We start from the raw sequence: 22,639 nt of genomic DNA on the forward strand, positions 1-22,639 counted from the left end.
GGGAACGATTATTTTCGGGTCTGAAATTTCATTTTCACTTAATAAACTATTAAAATCATAAAGATGTGACATTTTTTAGGTCTGTAGTACCAGACAGTTTTCTTCAGCACTACATTTCTTTGATATGATGCTGTCACCCATTTTACCTTTATTAACTACAACTCCTGGGATTTGCATATTACTCTTGGATTTTGCAATTTTAATAATATTGTGATTAATTGTGCAACCCTGCTGTAAACCCATCTTAGTTCAGTTGAAAGCGTCTCTGAATCATATACGTTAACTACATCACTGTTACTCTCCCCCGCTTGAGAAGGCACTATCGCGAATACTGGTTTTATTTTGAAAGCGAGCGGAAGTGTTGTTTTCACTGCGTGTAGTTTGAAGGTGAAGCTGTTCCGTGTCTTCTGCGGAAAACACCCAAGACCAAGAGGGGTTTGTGTACCCGTCGAGGCGACTTTGCTTGAGCCATTTTTTAATTTCATCCCGACTAAGGTTGGACACATGTAGGCTACTCCTCCCGGCGATCCGAGGACACCCACATCTGTCTGATGGGACTAACGTTAGCACCCAAAGGAGACCGAATCTGTCTTTACACACGGTAAGCGTCCGGGATGCATCAGTATAGATTGTGTCCATGATTTTCACAGCATCTGGAAGAACGGGGACAAAATGTGAGCTTCCAGCAGAGCAGGTGATGTAAATGAGACAGCAGACGTTGGAAGTGGACAGTAGGGACAATGAGATTCAGATCAGTCCAATGTATACAGTTAACGTTGGGGATGCTAAAGCAGCCATTTAAACAGCTTTGTTGGATGACTGAGTGGGTGTCATTGGGGGCTTTGACACCGTGTGGATGTGTGTGGACAGCATGAGCCCAGTGTTTTCACAACCTGTGTATCTGACCACACGCAACATGTAGCTAGGTAGGCCTGCAGCACAGAGCTGGCCCCTGTGTGACGGACCCCGACGCCCACACTCTTTAAGGTTGCCTCGCTTTATCGACAGAAATAGCAGACCCACTAAAATAATACTCACACTCACATTTTTCACATTATCAGCCTGAATTGATTTGAATCAGCCAGCTGTCGGTCCCCTCACTGTAGGGACAGAAGACGGAAGATGGGGAAGATGATGCAAGGGGAACCCGTGGGTGAGATGCAGTTTTGGGCAGTAAGGAATGACATGTAACAACATTAATAAATACTTATAAATGTTAGTAATGATATTACAGTTACCATTTAAAAAAATCATTTGTTACAACATTACTTTTTTGTCACCCTCTCCTAATTTGAAATCCAACATTGCAGTCACATCCTCGGATTCATTTTTGTAAACGTTGAGGAAACACATTCAGCAGCAGGAAATACTTTGATTTTAACAAACAACACTGGAATTGAATTGTCATAAGTTGTACAATTTTGGGAAGAAAGGACACAATTACCAATTAGGGACTAGCAGAAAACTAATATTTCTAGAAATGTAACTAATTACTGTTATAATAAGTAAGGAATGTTACCTCTGGAAAGAGTAATTAGTAATGAAATGTATTTTCTGAGTAACTAGCCCAACACTGGTCAGATGTAGGATAAGTGGGTCTTACAATACATGAAATGTAGGAATATACCGCGATTTTCTAGTAACAAAGTAAGATTGAAGACATATTATGACTAAAGAAGATTCCTTTATTTCTATCTCTATTTTCTCTTTCTTTATCAAATTAAAGAATCCTTTTTTATTTCTGAGATATAAATTGTGCAGAACAATGCCTATTTCCTTTTCTTTGTAAAAGTGAAACTGAAGTCTTTATACCACAAATGATATCATGATTCATTTTTCATCTCACCGATTTGAGTCTTCACATATTTGTATCGTGACATCGTTACATTCACACACTAACTTAACATTTTCAACTTGAATTTATTTCTTTCAGCCAGCTGACATCAGCGTAGGGATATTTTGATAAAAGATGTTTAAGACGATGCTAAGGAAAACCTGTCCAAATTTGATAAAAAAAACATGTTTGGTGTATTAAATGTAGAACAAGTGTATCTTGAAATACACACATATATATATATATATATATATATAATAAACTGCTAGACATTGACATGGATGTTGGTGAGAGGAGAGAGCGGCCAGTAGTTGCCAGGTGCAGGATTTAGGGACTGCACTGTACCTACCCTGCTCATCAGGTTTTAGAGATGGAATGGAAAACACATGCTTCTGTGTGTTTGTGTGTCTGAGAGATTAAGCCATGGTGAATTTCTTCCTCGTGTCCTTTTTTCAGGCAATGTGAGGTGCGACTATGGAAGGCCAAAATGCAAAAAGTTGTCCAACCCAGAGGAATGACGGAGAGAGAGGACGCCATACAAACAACCCAGCTGATCCAATGTAAATGAATTCAGTAACTCTGACATGGTACACAGCTGTGGAGTACAAAGTTGGAAAGGAGCTGGCGTAAGGCTGAATGAGGAAACGAGAGGTGCACATTCTTTGGATCACGTTGCTAAAGAAGAGTAGGCGTGCTGATCTGTGCATACAACACCGGACTAACTGAGTCAAACAACAGCATTGGATGGAGTGAGCGCGGACGCAGCTATGTAAGAACATCTCTCCTGTGTACAGGTCGTGACATTCAACATACTGCTGGGATTCATGCCACACTTGTGGGCTCTCAGGGGAAAACGGTGGTCACTCAGCAGAAGACAAACAAGCTGATGATGTGTACCTGAGAGTTACTCCTGTAGGACGACAAACAGCTTCCCATTTTTTGATTGAAAAGAGTGTTTACCATGCCTCGGAACCGAGCCTTTTCGGAGCCGGAGTACTCAGCGGAGTATTCAGCGGACTGCTCGGTGACACTGCCCTCTGACCCCGGGCAGGCGGTGGGGCGGACACATGAGGTCACAGTTCGGAGCTCAGGATGCTGCCTCTGCCTGCCAAGGTTCATGCGCCTCACCTTCGCACCTGAGTCTCTGGAGAACCTCTACCAGACCTATTTCAGACGGCAGAGACACGAAACCCTGCTGGTGCTCGTTGTGTTCGCTGCCCTCTTCGACAGCTACATCATTGTCATGTGTGCAGTGGTATATACCACTGACAAGCTGGCTTCTGTTTTAGTGGCCTCTGTGGGACTGGCAGCGGATATTATCCTCTACCTGCTATGCCGCTTCGGGCTGCTGCCGGACCGCATCTCGAGACGGGTGGTGCCCTACGCCCTGTGGGTGCTCATAGCAGCTCAAATATTCTGCTACCTGGGTCTGAACTATGCCCGCTTCCACCAGGCCAGCGACACAGTAGGCTGGCAGGCCTTCTTCAGCTTCTCCTTTTTCCTGACCCTGCCTTTGAGGTTAACACCCATCGTACTCATCACTACTGTATCCTGCGGGGTCCACACCCTGGTTCTCGGTGTCACCATCGCCCAGCAGCAGCAGGAGGACATCCAGGGGGCAGCCCTTGGCAGACAGGTAAGAGCAGGAAGAGATAGAGGGCATTGGGGTGGAGGGACAGGTGGATGGTTGTCATTTACTTACCTGTGTGTAATCTCATGTTGCCAGACCCAGGCCCTTTGCTTCAAAATATCTTACCAGCATCATATCTGGCTGTGCCCACCATAAAACACACACGGAACTTTAACCGGCTGCATGTGAAACCAAAAGTCAACTATTTCTTTGAAGTAACATAAATTAAAGGTGCAGTATGTAATTTTTCTAAAAATATGTTTTGTCATATTTGCGGAACTTTTCACAATATCCCGAAAGTAGTACATGAGACAGATAATCTGTGAAGAAATCAGGTTGCTCTGGCTCCTCCTAGTGCTCCTAATGGCATTTGGAAGAATCCACCGGGCCTCATCAAAAATAACCAATCAGTGCCAAGAAAGATAGCTGATTGTATGTAGCTGAGTATCATTCCAACATTCCCAAAGTGTGTATTTGACACTCAACAATCAACTATCTTCAAACCGCCAACCTAAAGCATCTTTATATCTTTCTGAGCTCTGGTTGGTTGTTTTTGTCCAGGCCTTGTAGATTCAAATACAAATATGATTACGAATGCTAGAACCAGTCAGAGGAACATGCCCCACCACCCCACAATTCAATCAGTAACAATGATAGAGGAAGCAACTAATGACAAAGGAAGTTGAATTTGAGTGAAATGAGGGTCAGCATGATAGCATCAACAAACTTTCGTTTGTTTATTTCCCCTACATAGATCACATTCCTCCAACCTACTTTCACTCCATATTTTTACCCTGGCCATCTCCACCCCCCTGCAATGGCTCTCTGCCCCACAGTTTGAGAACCCGTGGCAACTCAGCTGACATCACGGTGACATCATACACTGTAAAATAAAGACAGCTGGGGCACCTGAAAAATACAGTAATATTGACTTTAATTTTACATAAAATCTTGTTTAATATTTTGGTCTTTTAATAGTAGTAAATAACACTGTTAAAATCCAAATAATCAGACTTAAATTTAAACTTTAAGAGTGCTGTTATTATTAGATTTTTTTTATCTTAACCTGAATTTGAAAAGTAACAAAAGTGTGAAATTACAGTAATTATTGCTGTTTTCAGTGATAAAAACAGTTTTTTAAGTTTAGCCATGCTTATACACTGATAAACAAGAAAACATTTTTGTTTGTGTTATACAAGATATCTGTAAATTAACAAAGAAATCCATGTAAAATTACAGAACAACTACTTTTTTTCTTTACTGTTGTCTCTAATTTTACATAATTTGTGTTTAATGTATTAACAATATTAAACTTGAATTTAACAGTTCAGTCTATTAAATAAACAGTAAATATCTGAAACAAATGTCTTTTTATGTGAAAAAAGGACATTTTATTTAAATAAGCAGCGTCCTATAAGAGCTATCGGCGAGTCCGCTCAGTCCATGCTGACTCTGACCTCTGATCAGCCGTCAATTCCCTCAGAAGCTGCCGCCCTGTCAGCAGCAGAATCTGACTGATGTCATAAATATACTGGACTAAAACAAGGCTCCCTGAGGAATATAGAGAACACAGCATTGCTTTTATGCACTGATTCACTGATTTTAATTCCCCACCCATCACAACGAGCAGGAAAAATCTGCTTATAATGAGATCTGAAAGCATTATTGATACACTTAATAAGTTCACAATATATAGGAGGAGGAGTGCAGGAGATCAGTGTGATTTCAATGGTTGCCATTTCCCTTCCTGTGCCAAAAAAACCTCAAGAGTCAGTGTGAATTGATACATTTGTTAAATGAAAGTTAAGGATGCATGATAACAATCATACCTTACTTTGAAAAAAATCTATTAACTGATAATATTTAATATTGTAAAAGTCTATTCTGAAATATGTTTATATTTAATTATTAAATATTATAATAATTATTATTTCTATAGTAGATTTTAAAACAATGTATAGAGACAGCAACATGCTTACTTGTACATGCAGTAATATGACAGACCTGCATGTGCGTGAATGGGCGTGGACAGTCATGGAAGGATGGCCTGTGTGAAGAAAGAATGAATGTATCTCCTAGGACAGTGGTTCCCAACCTTTTTCCTTAAGGGACTCCTTTTCTCTCATTGAGTAAACTGATGACCCCTGACTAAGTGATGTACAATGAACCCAAACAGTAAACAAAGTAACTGTAGGAGGTTCGTGTAAAACGAGACATTTGGATGAATTACAAGCAGATTATTTCCTGTGTATATTGCATCAGAGGTGAGGGCAAATGGTCTTAAACGCTGCTAAAAACAGACATATTGGATTGGGTTAGACTTTTAGTGATCTACCGGTTTTCTTTATAGCTCTTTATTGAAAGATGGAATAACCCAGATGTGGTTTTAGTCTTGTCATGGAATTTGTTGGCAATAACAGAAATACAGAATAACGCCTGAGTCTGAAGAGGCTTTCACTGAAAACAATGGAGATGGTGGTTGCTGCTGCTCACTGTCTGAAAGCACCTTAATGATTAATGCTGAGTCTAATCGTGATCTGTATATATGTAAATAGACATCACTGAGTGTAGAAGGACTTTTCTCGAGCAGAAATTGAACAATGGTGGCATGAAAATCAAAATGCATTCTTTTGTAAGCAGAAAACACTGATCCCTGGTATGCCATTATACAACATATCTGCTTGCTGTGTTCGAGGCCATGTACTCATTGGACATTGACATTTCACGATTGTTTACAGCTCTCTCACTCACAGTGTTTGGTTGTCAATAAGCCTCAGTCTGCCTCATCACTGGGCATCTTTTATCCTTGAGAGGCTCTTCAATAAAAGGTCACACACCCCATCTGAACTGTCTACAGTCAGAGGATGTTTACATGCACACAAGAGACCAGATTACTGTTAGAAATCAGGTTAAGTTTTAGAGAAAGTAATCAGATAACAGAGTAGTCTTAAGAGTGAGACACCTGGCTTGTAGTTTATATTGTCAGATCATTCAGTATCTCCAGCTCCAGTCTCCGACCAAGAACAACAGCCTAATAACTACTGTTTCATGCTGCTAATTTATCGACTTAAAGCTACTATAGCGTCAGTCATCTTAATGCTTCCCCACACAGCTCTTGAACCTGAAGAGAACCAAATCAGCTGTACTCCCTCTTGTGATGTAATTAGGGTATTCCCTTACTCTGGCAAAGTAGTTTCACAGGTACTTTGGGACATCATTATGAATAATGCCTCAGGTTCCCCCAGGAGCAGCAGGAAAATGGTAAATGGACTTTTCTAGCCTTTTCTAGTCTTTCGTCCACTCAATGTGCTGTACACCACATGCCACACTCACCCCATTCACACACATTCATACACTGATGGCAGTGGGTGCCATGCAAGGTGCCAACTGCTCACCAGAACAGAAACTAATCATTCACACACACTCATACAGTGATGCACAGCATCAGGAGCAATTTGGGGTTCAGTGTCTTGCTCAAGGACACTTCGACATGCAGCGAGAGGAGCGGGGAACCGCCAACCTTCCAATTAGTGGACGACCTGCTTTACCTCTGAGCCACAGCCACCTGAAAAAACTGCTGGGGAGAGGGACGTATGCACTACCTTGCATATCCCTGGATAAATCACAGCCTTGCGATCCAAAATTGTGTCCTATTATGAGTTAAACAGTAATGGTTGATAGGCCTGTCACTACTTTTGTTGGACAAAATATTGTCCCAGAGATAACTTTCATAAATTATGATGATGACAAGTCAATAATGTAGTTATTGTAACAGTTGATTGCTCGTCACGCTTCGATACCACAGTAAAAATGTACTGATCAAGTTTTTTTGGTTCCTGATCCCCATTTAATATTGAGTATATGCTGATACCTAGTCCAGATCCAATACTTGTATTTTCCTCAATAATACAGTTGAGTACCTCTGCGCTGCATTAAGAAAAAAGGCCTATAACCAAGCTGTTCCTTAATGTTTTTATACGTATATTAATAAATAACAAAACAGGCTATAAAGTTTGAGTTAATCTCCCTTTAAAAGCGTCCTGCAGTCTTTGTTGCTTCAGTGCAGCCTTTGCCTGAGTTACCTGAATTAACTGTATTCTGCTCAATGTTTATTTTCCATCTGTCTGTACATCTTTTGTGCGAATGACATTAATTAATAATAACCCTTATTGGCTTTTTGTTGGTATGGCTTTTGTTACACTTGCAGTGGTGTTGTGAGCGTCTTCAACATGTTCTTCCTATGGCACTTAAACGCTGACTAGAATATTTGCAGGCGTCTATTCTGCCTCTTCAGGTCTGGAAGAATTGCACTTCGATACCTTCAGTACTGCATTGATCCTTAACTGTTGCATTCTGTTTTCTTTGCAAGCTGCTGGCCAACATCGTGATCTATGTTTGTGCCATCACTGTGGGCGTCATGTCGTACTACATGGCTGACAGGAAGCATCGGAAGGCCTTTCTCGAGGCAAGACAGTCTCTGGAGGTCAAACTCAACCTGGAAGAGCAGAGCCAGCAACAGGTCAGAGGACAAACTGTACAATATTCTGAGTTTATATGAGCTTAGGGGAACATTTTCACTTCCTTGTACTTGTCTTCTTGTACCCAGAGTCAGAATACAAGGTCAATATCCATATCATCCCAATGTGTCCGTTAAAGAGTTAGTCTTAACCCAAATTTCCATTACACATGATGACTTTGGCTTGAGAAGCAAGCAGTGGAATGACATACAACACGGTAAACCTTAAATCTGCTGCATGTTCAAGCCCACCTGCAGAAATGGCTGTGCCACTGAAAAGGTCCAGTGAATGGTCCCTCCCCTAATATGCTATACCCATATCTATGCATGTGCATCTTATCTCTTTCCTATGTGACATGATGATTGCAGGCCTCCATGGTCTCCGGAAAACTATCGCCTTTTCCCCCTTCTGGAGGGCCCTGTGTATGTTAGCATGTGTTTTAGTCTGGCACGTTGATTGTAACACTGGATATGTATGAGGTCAAGCTAAACCTGAAAAGTAGTCTGACCAGGACCAGGCTAGGCTGGAGGGAGATGTTTCCATGGTAACTTCGGTCAGACTTATTTTAGTTAAATTTTATGTAAATGAGCCTGATTTAGTTCAGTGTGCCTACATATCTGTTTCATTTGGTCCTTTCTGGATTGTTTAGCCAGCAACATGTATTAGAGTTGGTCGATGTGACGCTCCATGCAGTAGATGTGTCCACCAGTAGAGATTTGGCAATACCGTGATCAATGGTTCCCAACCTGGGGATTGAGACCCCCACTAGGGGTTGCCAAAGTTTCACGGAAGGTCGCAAAGCCCCCTTAATTGTAACGGTTGTAATAAAACTTTTAAAATATACAGAGAAAGGCCTATAACTCAGCATTTTGTCTAATTCTGTGAAGAAAACTAAATGAAATTGTTAGCTTAGATACTATATATGTATGTGTAAAAAAAAAACACAATACAGACATAGAATTATATAAAAAGTTCCTATAAAAGGAAATAATCTGCTCAAAATTCACCCGATTAGCTTCTTTTACACAAACTTCCTACGGTTATTGTGTTCTCTTTTTGGGTTCATTGTACAATCAGTTGTTCTGTACTGTTATTGTTATGCATTGAATATAATATGAAATATCCATAAAATATGTCACTTAGTCAGGGGTCTTCAATCCACTTAATGATAGAAAAAAGGGGTCCCATAAGGAAAAAGGTTGGGATCTACTACCATAAATCCACAACGGGAGCCTCAGTGTCTCTGATATATATTCAAGACAAGCTATGTAGCAAATTGGCTGGATTCCTCTGTGATCTCGTGAATCCAGCTTGGAGTGGTAATGCACCTCTAACGGCTGTAGAAGAAGAGAGACTCAACTAACTCAAGTGTTACTGTATCGCGATATATATACTGTTACCGCTTTGGATAAATATATTGGCAAGAATGTAGCGATATGCTATGAATCACGACAGAGGTATCAGTTCAGTATACTGCGATACTATATATTGTGATTTTGTGATCTACTTTTAGGAAAATTGTCATAGTATAAAAACAGACCACAATATACATAAAATCTGAAAACAAATAAATAAAAACAGCTGACTTTAGGGTGCCTTGGTAGCTCACCTGGTAGAGCTGGTGCCCCATGTACTATGGCTAAAGGCAACCTCTCTTCCCCTTCTCCTTTCTTTATCTCAAGCTGTCACTGTCAAATAAAGTTTCCTTTTTTAATGCAACAGTGGGATCTGCATTTGCATTTGTCACAGTCCCTGTAACACCCAACATCATACCCTCACTTTACAACACAGCTATCTATCTAGCAGTTGGAAGTTTAAACACAAAAGTTGATATAATGTTTTTGAGAATTGATACAATACCACAAAACAAAATATTGTGATATGATATTTTTGGATATTTTCTTACACCCCTACTAACATGCGATATGTGATACGTGTTATTTCTTATCAAATAGCATAGTGTGTGTGTTGGTTTGTTTGTCTGGCTCATGTCTGTTTGAGCTCATACTGTGTCAGCAGTCAGCTCCCCTCCTCTGCTCACATCTGTGGCCACTGGGCATTCTCCATCACGACTATTTATGGAGCAGATGGTTTGCAGCGAGGGAGCAAGAAAAAAGAGCAGAGGGAAGAAAGAGGGAGAGAGAAAGAGAAGAATGGGGTGATTATGGAGGAGAATATAGAAGAGAGTGAAGGTGGAGATAGAGAGGAATAACACAGGAAGAGGGTTGATAAAACCACGAGTGGAAGAAACCCCCAGAATACTAATGGAGAAGCATGGGCTGCTGGGATACAGGGGCCCGCCAGCCAATCAAGAAGCATCCGGTTGCTGCTGGGTACCATGGCAACCAGCCTCCTGAGATGGTGTCAGCTGTAATCACAGAGCCAACCCACTCCGCCGTTTGCTTCTCTGCCTCTCTTCTTGATAAGAATATTGAAAGCTGGCATACTGCCCCCGACCCCCACCCCACCTTGTACACTGTGTGTATATGTGTGAAGGCCTGTTTTAAATATGTATTCAGAGGTCAAGTGTGCGTGTGTGTCCGACTGTAATGGAGGATTTTTGTTGTTTTTTTGGTTTGACACATCGGTTTGTCTGTGTGGGTCTGGGTCACTGTGCAGAATCTGTGCAGCCACACTGACTGACAGTTTGAGGCCACTCAGTTCCCTGTAAACAATGCTTTCTACAAGGACTGTGCTGTGTACACCATGTGCACTTTGCTTATTCATTATTTTTCTGATAGAACTGCGGTTAGTGCCTCTTGTCTAATAATTGTTTTACAAGACTAAGTAACTCGACCAAATGACAGTAAGCAACATCATTTTTATATTCTTTTGCCCTGTGTGCAACAAGTTCAAATCCTAATTCCAATGGACTGTACAGCAGAAGGAATATAATTTGTACCAATGGGGTTTCTGCCACTTATTATTGAGGGTGTAAATCGATACGATACGATACAATACGATACAGATGTTAAATGGACTATACTTATTTAGTGCCTTTCTACTCTTCCGACCACCCAAACTGCATTCACCCATTCACACACATTCATACAGTGATGACAAAGGCTCATCACAAACATAAAGTAATTCATTCATACACATTTACACGCCGATGTGCAGCATCTGGAGCAATTTGGGGTTCAGTATCTTGCTCAAGGACATTTCAACATATGGCAAGAGGAACCAGGGATATAGATAAGATATGGTACAGTGATACAGATACAGATACAATCAGATACAGATACCATACCATACCATACCATACCATATACAATATTATATTGATTATTTGGACAACAATGCAATATTTTCTGATATCACAAAATCTCCCAGGATATGATTTGATTCGGTTCAGGGGCCTGCAATTAATAGGAGATGCCGATTGTATGCTTGCCTATTTAACAAAATCAGTTTTGCTACATTATGACAGGGATAGCTGAATGTAACAGCTGTATTGACAGTTACAAATATGAGCAGTCAGTAACAGGTTTGAATAGCAGTTGTCAGGGAGAGGAGGGAGAAATGGTAAATGGTAAATGGACCTGTACCTGTATAGCGCCTTTCTAGTCTTCCAACCACTCAAAGCACTTTTACACTACAGGACACTTCTTCTCCATCTGCCTCCCTTCAACAACAAGTTATTATGCTTTTTTCTGATTCAGTTCATCCCTGTTATGAGATTTTAACAATAAAGTTTTGTTTTTGTGGCCGAGATTAACTTTTACTACGTCCCAGCACAGCCCTACCAGAAGTTATAACTTATACCCGTAACTCTGAACTTGCTTTATGAAACAACAAGCTGAAACACAGCAATATAAGCACGTATAAAACTCTCTATTTATTGTCAGGAATACTCGCTTTTAGTGACAGGTACTCCTTTAGCCAGCGGCAACACACTATTCACCTGATCTCACGTCAGAAATGCAACTGAAGATGAGGAGAATTAACCGACATCCTGCAGCAACAAAGTTGTTGTCCCTCAGTTAAACCATCGGATGTGTTGCTACATCTTCAGAATAAACTGTAATGGACACGGTGACAGACAACGAATATCAGCATACTCTAGGAGTGAGCTTGGACGGAGATGGTGACACAGACAAATGTTTTCACTCTCTCTTATCGATCATATTGGATCATTAATAATTACACTGATATATTGATCCAGATTTATGGATCATTACACCCCTACTTATTAGCAAGTATGTGTCTTGGTGACTGCAGACTAACAAAGTATCCCAGATGCCCTCTCTCTAGCTCCACCCTCCTTCCTTACTGGGTGATCTTAAAGTGTAGGTCTCCTCCTAGTTCGATGTCTACAGGGAGGCTTCCTGGACATACTTCAATACAATCTTGAGACTTCCATAACAGGGAGAATTTTAAAACCAAAGCAGGAGGTCTGCTGTAGATGACGGCATTGGGATTGGGATCCTGTGATCCATGAGAGCGGGCAGTTTTGACTTTGCCACCTGGCTTTGATTGTAATTCAATTCAATTGCCCTGGCATGACAGTAGTCTCTGCAGCTTAACGCTCAACCATCAAATGCCTCAGCAGTCGCACAGTGAGTGCAGGCTACCTCCGATCCCTGATTACATATTGATACAAGATGGTGTCTAACTTACAAAACAAGATACAATGCCTGTAACCGGGCATGGAGATGATGATTATTATTTGATTTGGCATCGAATGCTCCTCCTGACGCAACCCTCCCTATTTATCCAGGCTTGGGAATCCCCAGTGGCTGGGGAGAAACCCAGGGTTCTAGTGCCCAAGGACACGTAGGTAGGAGGAGGTAGGGATCGAACCCTGTGATCAGTAGACAACCCACTCTACTATCTGAGCCCCAGCCACCCACTTTTAATAGAAGTATGCTAACCGTTTATTAACAGCATTATCAGTTTATAATGTCCTGTGTGTGTCTGTCTTTGTCTCCCACAGGAACGTCTGCTGCTCTCCATCCTTCCAAAGCACATAGCTGATGAGATGCTTCAGGACATGAAGAAGGAACCCAGTCAGAAAGAGATGCAGCAGTTTAACACCATGTACATGTACAGACATGAAAACGTCAGGTAGCTTGGTACCTTATGTCGGTTCGACCTGTTTAACCACCAGAACAAGTTCGTTTTTTGCTGTGTGTTCATGAATCTTGTGTGGTTGAGTTTTGATTGTGTGTGCAGCAAGGTGCTCATTATCTACATGGATCCTCTATAGGGTTCCAGAGCAAAGTCGCACATAACATACATTCTCAAATTGAAGCTGTTAATGTTAAGCAAACAAGGGAACAGAAATTTTGTTTTAAGTAGACAAAAACAAACACTGATCACAATCAAAACATTTCTCCATTAAGAACATTTGGAACTGATACGCTGTTGTTAAGTTACAGTGCTTGACAGCGTACTAATAACCCAACACAAAAACAAAGCTATGACAAACCAATCACACAGCAGTCTTTTGCAGACAGACACCCGATTCAACAACAGAGTTAGTTAGTTAGCTATTGTTCAGCTATCACAAGGATGGAAGAGAAGAGCACTCTTTATTTTATTTCCTATAAATATTGAATATAGATGAGTTTTCCTGATATTTTCAACTTTTTATACAATTCTCTGTTATCCATTTTTATAATTTTTAAACAATCATACATACTTAATAGGCTTCTGTTTTGACAAATTCTGTGTTTCCTTCTCATTGTTCTATTAGCTGTCTTGTTTTTTGGGGGTTTTTTTGGGCTGTAGAGTGACTTGAAATAGGGGAGCAAGAGGGGATGACGCAGGGATCTGCATTTATCAGGACAAGATTTAAGAATTCATCTCATCTCATCTCATCTTCATCCGCTTATCCGGGATCAGGTCGTGGGGGTAGCAAGTCCACCAGAGGACCCCAAACTTCCCTTTCCCTGGCCACATCAGCCAACTCTGACTGGGGGATCCGGAGGCGATCCCAGGCCAGTGTTGAGATATAATCTCTCCACCTGGTCCTCTGTCTGCCCCGTGGCCATCCTCACCAGATGCCCCAATCATCTCAGCTGGCTGCTTTCTACGCAAAGGAGAAGCGGCTCTACTCCGAGTCCCTCGCGGATGACCGAGCTTCTCACCCTATCCCTAAGGGATAACGGCCACCCTCCTGAGGAAACCCATTTCGGCCACTTTTACCCGCGATCTTGTTTTTTCGGTCATGACCCATCGCTCATGACCATAGGTAAGGATAGGAACAAAGATCGACCGGTAGATCGAGAGCTTCGCCTTTTATCACGTGCCGTCGTAACACGTGCGGACCCCAACATGAAAATGTCACGTAAATCAGCTCAAAATCGCCACGCAGCGCTTATCTCCTGTTGCCAGAAGGTGGCGCTATCACTATGTCTGAATGTTGTCATGTAGACATGTTCAAGGCGAGAGTGTTATCAAACACGTGAAGTTTCATTGAGATTGGACAATGTACGCTGAAGTTATGAGGACGTGTTCAGGGCAAAACTGTTTCAGAATATATGAAGTTTATTGAAGATTGTACACTGCACACTGAAGTTATGAGCACTATTTTATGGCGAATCTGCTGAAATGGACAAGTTGTCACTGGCACGCCGTTTAATGTACAGTCACAGCTCAACTTTTCAATCAGTTTGTATGACGACAGAATTCAAAGTGGCCAAATTTGACCTCATGCCACAGACACGCCGTTCAACGTACAGTCTCAAATAGCACAACTTTTAATCAGCACCATTTTTTGACTGTACTGACCAAATTTGAAGCAGATCCGATAAATTCCCGAGGAGGAGTTCGTTCAAATACAAGGCGAAAAATTCACCGAAAATTCGCACGGAATTCACTATGGCCAACTTTGAGGGCACACCACGGACATGCCCTTTAATGTACATGCACAAATAGCACAACTTTTAATCAGCACCGTTTTTTGACTGTACTCACAAATTTTGAAGCATATCCGATAAATTCCCTAGGAGGAGTTCGTTCAAATACAAGGCGAAAAATTCACAGAAAATGCGCATGGAATTCACTATGGCCAACTTTGAGGGCACGCCACGGACACGCCCTTCAACGTACATGCACAAATAGCACAACTTTTAATCAAAACCATTTTGTGACTGTACTCACAAATTTTGAAGCAGATCTGATAAATTCCCTAGGAGGAGTTCGCTCAAATACAAGGCGAAAAGTTTGCCGAAAGTGAAAATGAAAATCAAAATGGCCGACTTCCTGTGGGGTTTCGGGTATGGGTCCAAGAGGCTTTTTTGTATGTCCCAGCATGTTACACGTGCCTACCGAGTTTCGTACATATCGGTGAAACGTGGCGCCGGGGCTGATGTTTTTTTATCCTGTAGGGGGCGCTACACACACAACAAACTCGATTTTTGGTATGTGAGCTTCAGGCACTACTCTACACGTGCCCTGTGAATTTCATATTCATAACTATTACGGTCTCCGCACAGTGATTTATCCTGCCACCAGAGCGCCACCCAGTGGCCTGATTTTTTTTTCCTTTTTAGGTGAGCATCAGGGAGCCATGGGCAAGCATCCTACCAAGTTTCATTTTAATCACACTTGCCTATATGGAGAGATTCAGCTCCATTCACCGAGCGCGTGGATATAAGTTTTTTGAATGTGCAACAAAATATGCAAAAGTTATTAAGTAACCAAAAAGTGAAAATACTTTCCTAAATAGTGGCGCCACCTAGTGGCAGTCAGGCAGGACCATGGCAGGAGGCTCTACCAGGATCCATGAGAACCTGCGAGACGAGAAAGCACAAGAACTCCGGGGAAGAAGTGAAGTTAGCAACATGCATTAATGGGACATGAATGTGTGCAGAAAGAGAGGGAGAGGAAGAGAGGAGCTCAGTGCATCATGGGAAATCCCCTGGCAATCTAGGCCTATAGCAGCGTAACTAAGGGATGGTTCAGGATTCACCTGATCCAGCCCTAACTAAAAGCTTAATCAAAGAGGAACGTCTTAAGCCTACTCTTAAATGTGGAGAGGGTGCCATCCAAAGTGGGATGGATGCCGTCTCTCCTAATCAGACCAGGGTTTCCCCAAAAAGGCTGCCAGTTATTGACAGCCAACGGTGGAATGACGACATGCGGCTATACATGTCACCACTGGTCATATTGGGCAGGGGTCCAGAGAAAACTACGGAGTCCGACATTGTTTTTGCATGTCTGCACACCGACTCCACATTAATTTTAGTGACTTCTGATTGGCGTAATAGGGTGTCATTACCGCCGAATAACAACCTTACCATATTTACGCTTATCTTTAGCCAGCAGTTTTAAATACGATTCAATGTCGCGCGCTATAGCCCCAGGGATACATTTAACTATGGTCGTATTGTTAACATGAACCTGTTGGTGGTGAGCTATGGGCTTCTGTGGTTTATATCTAGGCCCCCTGCCTTTACTGCCACCCATTTGGCATTGTACCCGACCCCAGTGGTTTCTTCCGTGAGTGGTGGGCCCGCGGGATGAAGATGTGGCCACGTCACTCTTTCGGGCTATTCCATGGCAAGTCCGGCCACCAGGTGCTCTCTTTCAGGTCCCCCTTCCAGGCCTGGCTCCAGACAGGGGCCCTGGGCTTCCTCCGGGCCGGGTGTCTTGACATCTTCCACATACTTCCATGGGGTCTTCTGTGAACCATTCTTAGTCTGGCCCCTCACCTGAGACCACTTTGCCTTGGGAGACCCTACCAGGAGCATATTGCTCCCGACAACACAGCTCTCAGGTTCATAGAAGCACCCAAACCTCTCCCCCGTGATAAGGTGATGGAGAGGGAATTTAAGAATTAATTTATTTAAATCCAATCTCTGTTTGCAATTCTCTGCTCATTTCCAGAGTCTGAATTTCCTTCTGTGATAGTAAATGTGTGAGGATTCAGTAGCATCTGGCGCTTAAGTTGCAGATTGCTACTTCTTTCACCTTTATTTAGCCAGATCGGTCACGTGAGAACCAATTCTCAATTACGATGACGAGCTGGCCAAGAGGCAGGGTTTTATTGGATCTATTCACACCCACCAGTGCAGGATGAATGAGTCCTCTCCAAAACCCAAGTGGCATAGGTGCCGGTTTGTGCCGGATGGATGTGGTTTCTATTCCAAGTTGGCACACAAAACAACGGCACGTCTTCATGCTGACCAAATAGCAACAGAGACAATAGAGATTTATTATTCACAGTTTTCCAGGAAGTACTTACTGCCCTGAAGTGATATCCTGCTTGCAGATTCTAATTCCGATTTGTAACAATATATGTTAAGACAGTGAAAATGTGTATGGAGGATGCTGTTTCTTACTGTAGCAGCGTGATGTGAGTACTAACGTGCTGTCTTGTATCTGTCTCTTGTTGTTGTGCAGTATTTTGTTTGCAGACATTGTGGGTTTCACCCAGCTGTCGTCGTCCTGCAGCGCTCAGGAGCTGGTCAAACTGCTCAATGAGCTCTTCGCTCGCTTTGACAAGCTAGCCGCAGTGAGTGACATTTACTTGTTCAGCTACGTATGTGCTTTATTGAATTGAATGATCAAATAATCTGATTTAGAATTTCTGTCCATCTTTCATTTGAATTATTTGGGATTATTTTAAGTTATTATGTGTAGTCATTCAGTCAGTTACATAAAAGACCTTACTTCTGGGGATGACTGTCCTAATCATAAAATCTTGTATCTAGAGATTTTATATTTATTTAAACTACCAGTGTTTTCCACGGAGAAAAGCCTTCAGTGTTGTTCTTTGTTCTTCTTTCAAAAAAGAAATGCTCTCCAGTTCTGATATAACTGATGCTAGCAACATCTATGCTAACCTCTTTAGTGGCCACTATTGTTGTTTTCCTTATAGATGACTTTGTAATGCAGTTATGATAATTTACACTTCAAAAATCTTAAAAGTGGTGGAGAAATCCCATTGGCTTTTGGTCGAAAGAATCAGGGCAATGCTAACTTCCGGGTTGGACTACAAAAATGCTTCATCCTTGCAGCACTCTGTGTGAATGCTGTATTTCTACTGTTTACCTCATGATTGAAGAGAGAGAAAATAATTGCTCCCATGACAGCTTTCCCGAGTTGTATTATAAACTACTGTTTGGTGTTTTGCTGTCTGAGAAACCCTACAATTTACCAATCTGTTACTCAAACTGGACTTCCTTGACCATATTTTATGTCTCTCCGGTATCTGAAGCAGCATGTCCCCACCAACGCAGCCAAGGTCACCCATTATTTCATTTTGTTGGACTTTGGTCCATCTGTCTGACTAAAGCTTATCTACCCTGTCAGAAATATCACCAGCTGAGGATCAAGATCTTGGGAGACTGCTACTACTGTATCTGTGGGCTGCCGGACTACAGGGAGGACCATGCTGCCTGCTCCATCATGATGGGCCTGGCAATGGTGGAGGCCATCTCGTGAGTACAGTACAGGGATAAGGTGGGGTGGGGGGGGGCAGAACTGTTCTAAAGATCAGTCAGTGTCAGCTACATTTGATGTGATGCAGTCGGTCACGTGGTCGACGGTGTGGAATTGATCGCACTGATGGGCTGATACTGACCTGTGAAATAGAGTGAATTGAACACCGGCTGACAATGAGAGCTCATTAAGCTCAAATCGATTCTAATGAACAAGCGCTTTGGTCAGACTCCGGAGAAGTGTGCATGAATGGATTTACTACAAATGAGATATATCAGAGTTTGAGAATGTATCTGTGGTGTCATGGTCGTCGGTGTTTAGAAACAGGAAGGAGCTGGGTTGAATGTAACAAAAACAGAAACTATTTGTTCTTTTTGTTTAACATGCTTTGTAAACCAACCACAGGTATGTAAGAGAGAAAACCCAGACAGACGTGGACATGCGGGTAGGAGTGCACAGCGGTACAGTCCTGGGTGGAGTACTTGGTCAGAAACGCTGGCAGTACGACGTCTGGTCCACAGACGTCACTGTGGCCAACAAAATGGAGGCTGGAGGGATACCAGGGTAAGAACGCACATTAACTCCATTCAGTACCTCTTCAATCAAGTTTTTAACTGGTTAAGAAAGGGAGTTGCAGTCTGCAACTAAACTACTTGATGCCACTAAATCCTGAATACTGTTCCTTATACTGACCCCTCTCTATGAGCTACATAAACAAACAAGACCATCAACAAGAAGATTGGCTTTTTCTATATAATTATTCTTAATGCCTCCACTGGGTCTGATTCCCCTTGAAATCAATGAAACAAGGCAGTAGAAACACTAATGCTTGAGTCCACAAGGGCCACCAGAATCAACACAAAATGAATGCTCCATGTAGGTGCTTTAATATAGAAAGATGTGCATTTAGGGCAACTTTAAAGAATTACCTAATCCAAAACAAAATAATATAATTGAGCATTTAAATGTTCATTCTTCACCAGCCTGACAAAAACAAATCTTAATTAAGTCAATTTGACTACGTTTCCAGAGCTTCCAGTCACATCAGCACATGTAGTTTGCTCAGATTTATACATATATAATATACATTTCTATGTGGAAAAAATACAATTTTGGCCACAATCAAACATTTCCACTCTGTGTTGTTCTTAAGTCAACTTAAATGTTAGCACAGATGTGCTGTTGCTGTGGAATGCTGCAAGTAATAGATTAAGTCAAAGGAAATAAACTGACACACAGCCAGCAAACAGACAAAATCATAGAGGAAGCAACTAGTAAAAAGGAACTAAATTGACTTTTAGTGAAATAAAGGACAGCATGATAGCATCAGTAAACTCTTATTTCCTCTATATGAATCACATTCAGTCAAATTTGTTCCTCTCCATACATTTCACCTGGTCACCCACGCCTACCTGCAGTGGGTCAATGCAGTGCAGTTTGAGAACCACTGCATTAATCTAACACGTTTCAGACCTGCTACATTAATAGCTGTGTTTTGATGGACATAGTATGTCATGTCATAGATGTGGTACTATAGAAGTTGGTTTGTGATGTTGGAGAGCTCTGTGCGTGTGCAAACTTTGCTGTTTGTGCTCTCTGCAATTTTCTTTACAGACCAATCTCTGTGAGAAAAGCCTGAAACCCTGGAGACAATTGCAGAAAGCACTTTGCTTTTTTACTGGTCTTATAGTACCTTGGGCAGTAGAGCCTGATTTCTTCACAGATTATCTGTCTCATGTACTACTGTCAGGGCATAGTGACATATTTTATGGATATTTCCTATTATATTCAATGTAAAACAAAAACACTTCTGGTAAACTGTACAATGAACCCAGATAGTGAATATAATAACTGCAGGAAGTTTGTGTAAAACAAGCTATTTAGATTAATTTTGTGCAGATTATTTCCTCCAGTGAATACTGATCAGAGATGAGATTTGCTGGTATTTTTAGCAACTTTTTATACCATTTTCTGACTGTATTATGTATTTTTATAATTTTTAACAATCCTACAAATTCATTCTCATTGTTCATTTAGCTCTTTGGTTGTTTTAACTGAGTACTTATGCAGGATTAGGCTGTTTACCAGAGAGTGAAGGCTCCGTGAATATAGATTGTGTTCAGCTCTTCAAAGTCAATCTATAAATATTATTTTTTGTAGTAGTTGGTGCATTAGTGACCTGTCTAAACTTTGTCCCCTGTTGTTCTGTTTTTGTGGACCAGTCGTGTCCACATCTCCCAGAGCACCATGGAGTGTCTTCATGGCGAGTTCGATGTGGAGCCAGGGAATGGGGGTGACCGCTGTGACTACCTGAGAGAGAGGGGCATTGAGACCTACCTGGTGGTGGTTCCTAAAGGACCTGTGGGAAAGAATGGGATCAACGGTGTAGTGAGTCAAACCTGCCACACACCCACACTGCAAATATTTGGATATTGAAATGTTGTTCTCACATTCAGCCATCTGATGCCCAGGGAAAGGGATGAAATGTTAACATGTAAAGTCATACAGTATTTGAATCCTGCTTGTTACTCAAAAATAGATTTGAATATCATTTCAAAATGTATGTTAGAAACTCAGCAGAATACATGGATATGTACAGGAATGTAAAAAAGGAAGAAAGATAAGTCTTATCATACTAATCACTCAGTGCTTCCTGTTTGCTTGCTTCACATTAGAAGCTGTCTGTAACCTCTTCCAATGGAAACTCCCCACTGTTGATCAACACCACAGAGTGTAACGGCAGTGTCAATACCGCCTGCACCACACCGGAGGAACCAGAAGAACTCGACACACGGGTAACCTAGAAGTCATTGCTTAGATTAGAATATAATGTTACAAGAGTAAGAGAGGTGTTTTTCACAACTCACAATTCCGTGCTATACCATCAATATATATATAAATACTAATAATTTAGCTAATCTTAGGGTCACAGTCGTATTTATAAGACAGCAATTTCAGCACTAAAGATTAGGTTTCCTTATCAAACCTTATCAACATCCACAGCAAATTTCATGGGAATCTGGCAAGTAGGTTTCTTAATAGTGAAGCAGCATGTGGATTAAGTGGTTGTTCAGAGGTTTAATGGTGTTAGACGGACATACCAGCCGACTGTCGTAATTGACCCTTTCTAAGTCCCACCCATTTTTGCTCTGGGCTCCAATAACAGTTAAGCAAGCCTCCGTATAAAAAAAACAAAAAAAACCTAGTTGATGATTTCCTGTACTTTCCCAATAAACAGTATTAGACAGTAAAAGAAAAGATCTGTGGCTTCTGAGTCCATCTGCAAAGAGAAAAAAAGGATAAACTGTCCATCTGTGGCAAACACTTCATCACACATGTGTGCCGATTGTGTCTGTAGATTGAAGTGAATCAAAAATGAGTCTTAGTGATGGTGGAAAAAAAGTTTTTACTGCGAAAAAATATGGCCCTACAACAAAAACATTTTTGGAACGCTTTTAGAATGGAGTTTGGTTTGGCAGTGTGGAGCAGAGGGTATTTTAACCTTAATAATTCACATAAATTGAGCATAAAGTAACATAGGAAGTGGAGATAAAAACCAACATGTTTTCTAAATCTCTCAGCTCGTAGTAAAAGGTCAATTTAACAAACACGAGCATTTCAAAAAAATAAAGGGTCTTAAAAAATATATGAGATTTAATAAGGTAGTTGTATATGTCATTTTGGTCAACTTGGATGCAGGCAGACAGAAAGACGCCGATCGTTGATTCACAATGCCTTGCTGGCCATAGGATTTTGGTTCCTAATATCTAAAAAGCAATACAGTATTCTTATTTTATGCTATTAAATTGGTAATGACCTTGGAATGTGCATTTACTGTCAGTCAATTGTAGGGGCTACTTTCAGCCAAAAGGGGGCAGGGGCACCCACATATAACCCAGAGGTGCTGCTCTTATCTATAGTAAATATTCTTAATTTGTTTTCTTTGTCGGTCTTCAGGTGGTGAATCCATCTTTCCCTAACCCTCGCAGAAGGCTGCGGCTGCGGGACCTGGCTGAAAGGGTGATTGACGCTCAGGAGAACGAACAGGAGCTCAACAAACTGCTCAATGAGGCTCTGCTGGAGAGAGAGACAGTCCAAGCGTAAGTGAGCAAAAAGCGCTACTTCCTTCTAGATGCAAAACAACTTAATGACATTGCTTTCATCTTTGTTAGCTTTTGTCATGTTAGTGGTCGTCAGGAGACCTGTAGCCAATGGCTACACGCAGCCAATGGTGTTATGACACATTGGCATACTCTGATTGCACTT

General features: G+C 41.5%; 1 protein-coding gene across 1 annotated transcript in view; it reads left to right on the top strand.

Moving 5' to 3' along the window:
- The first annotated feature begins 385 nt into the window (after nt 1–385).
- adcy3a (adenylate cyclase 3a) overlaps nt 386–22,639 on the top strand; it is a 48,357-nt gene continuing 26,103 nt past the window's right edge. The window contains exons 1-10 of the mRNA XM_051407260.1: nt 386–601; nt 2,291–3,470; nt 7,834–7,983; nt 12,918–13,048; nt 17,333–17,444; nt 18,245–18,372; nt 18,779–18,937; nt 20,596–20,761; nt 21,049–21,168; nt 22,331–22,473. Of these exons, the coding sequence (XP_051263220.1) occupies nt 2,796–3,470; nt 7,834–7,983; nt 12,918–13,048; nt 17,333–17,444; nt 18,245–18,372; nt 18,779–18,937; nt 20,596–20,761; nt 21,049–21,168; nt 22,331–22,473 (1,784 nt within the window). The 5' untranslated portion in view covers nt 386–601; nt 2,291–2,795. The remainder of the gene's footprint in view (nt 602–2,290; nt 3,471–7,833; nt 7,984–12,917; nt 13,049–17,332; nt 17,445–18,244; nt 18,373–18,778; nt 18,938–20,595; nt 20,762–21,048; nt 21,169–22,330; nt 22,474–22,639) is intronic.

This window comes from Dicentrarchus labrax, unplaced genomic scaffold, assembly GCF_905237075.1.
Source record: "Dicentrarchus labrax unplaced genomic scaffold, dlabrax2021, whole genome shotgun sequence".
NCBI classification, from domain to species: Eukaryota; Metazoa; Chordata; class Actinopteri; family Moronidae; genus Dicentrarchus; species Dicentrarchus labrax.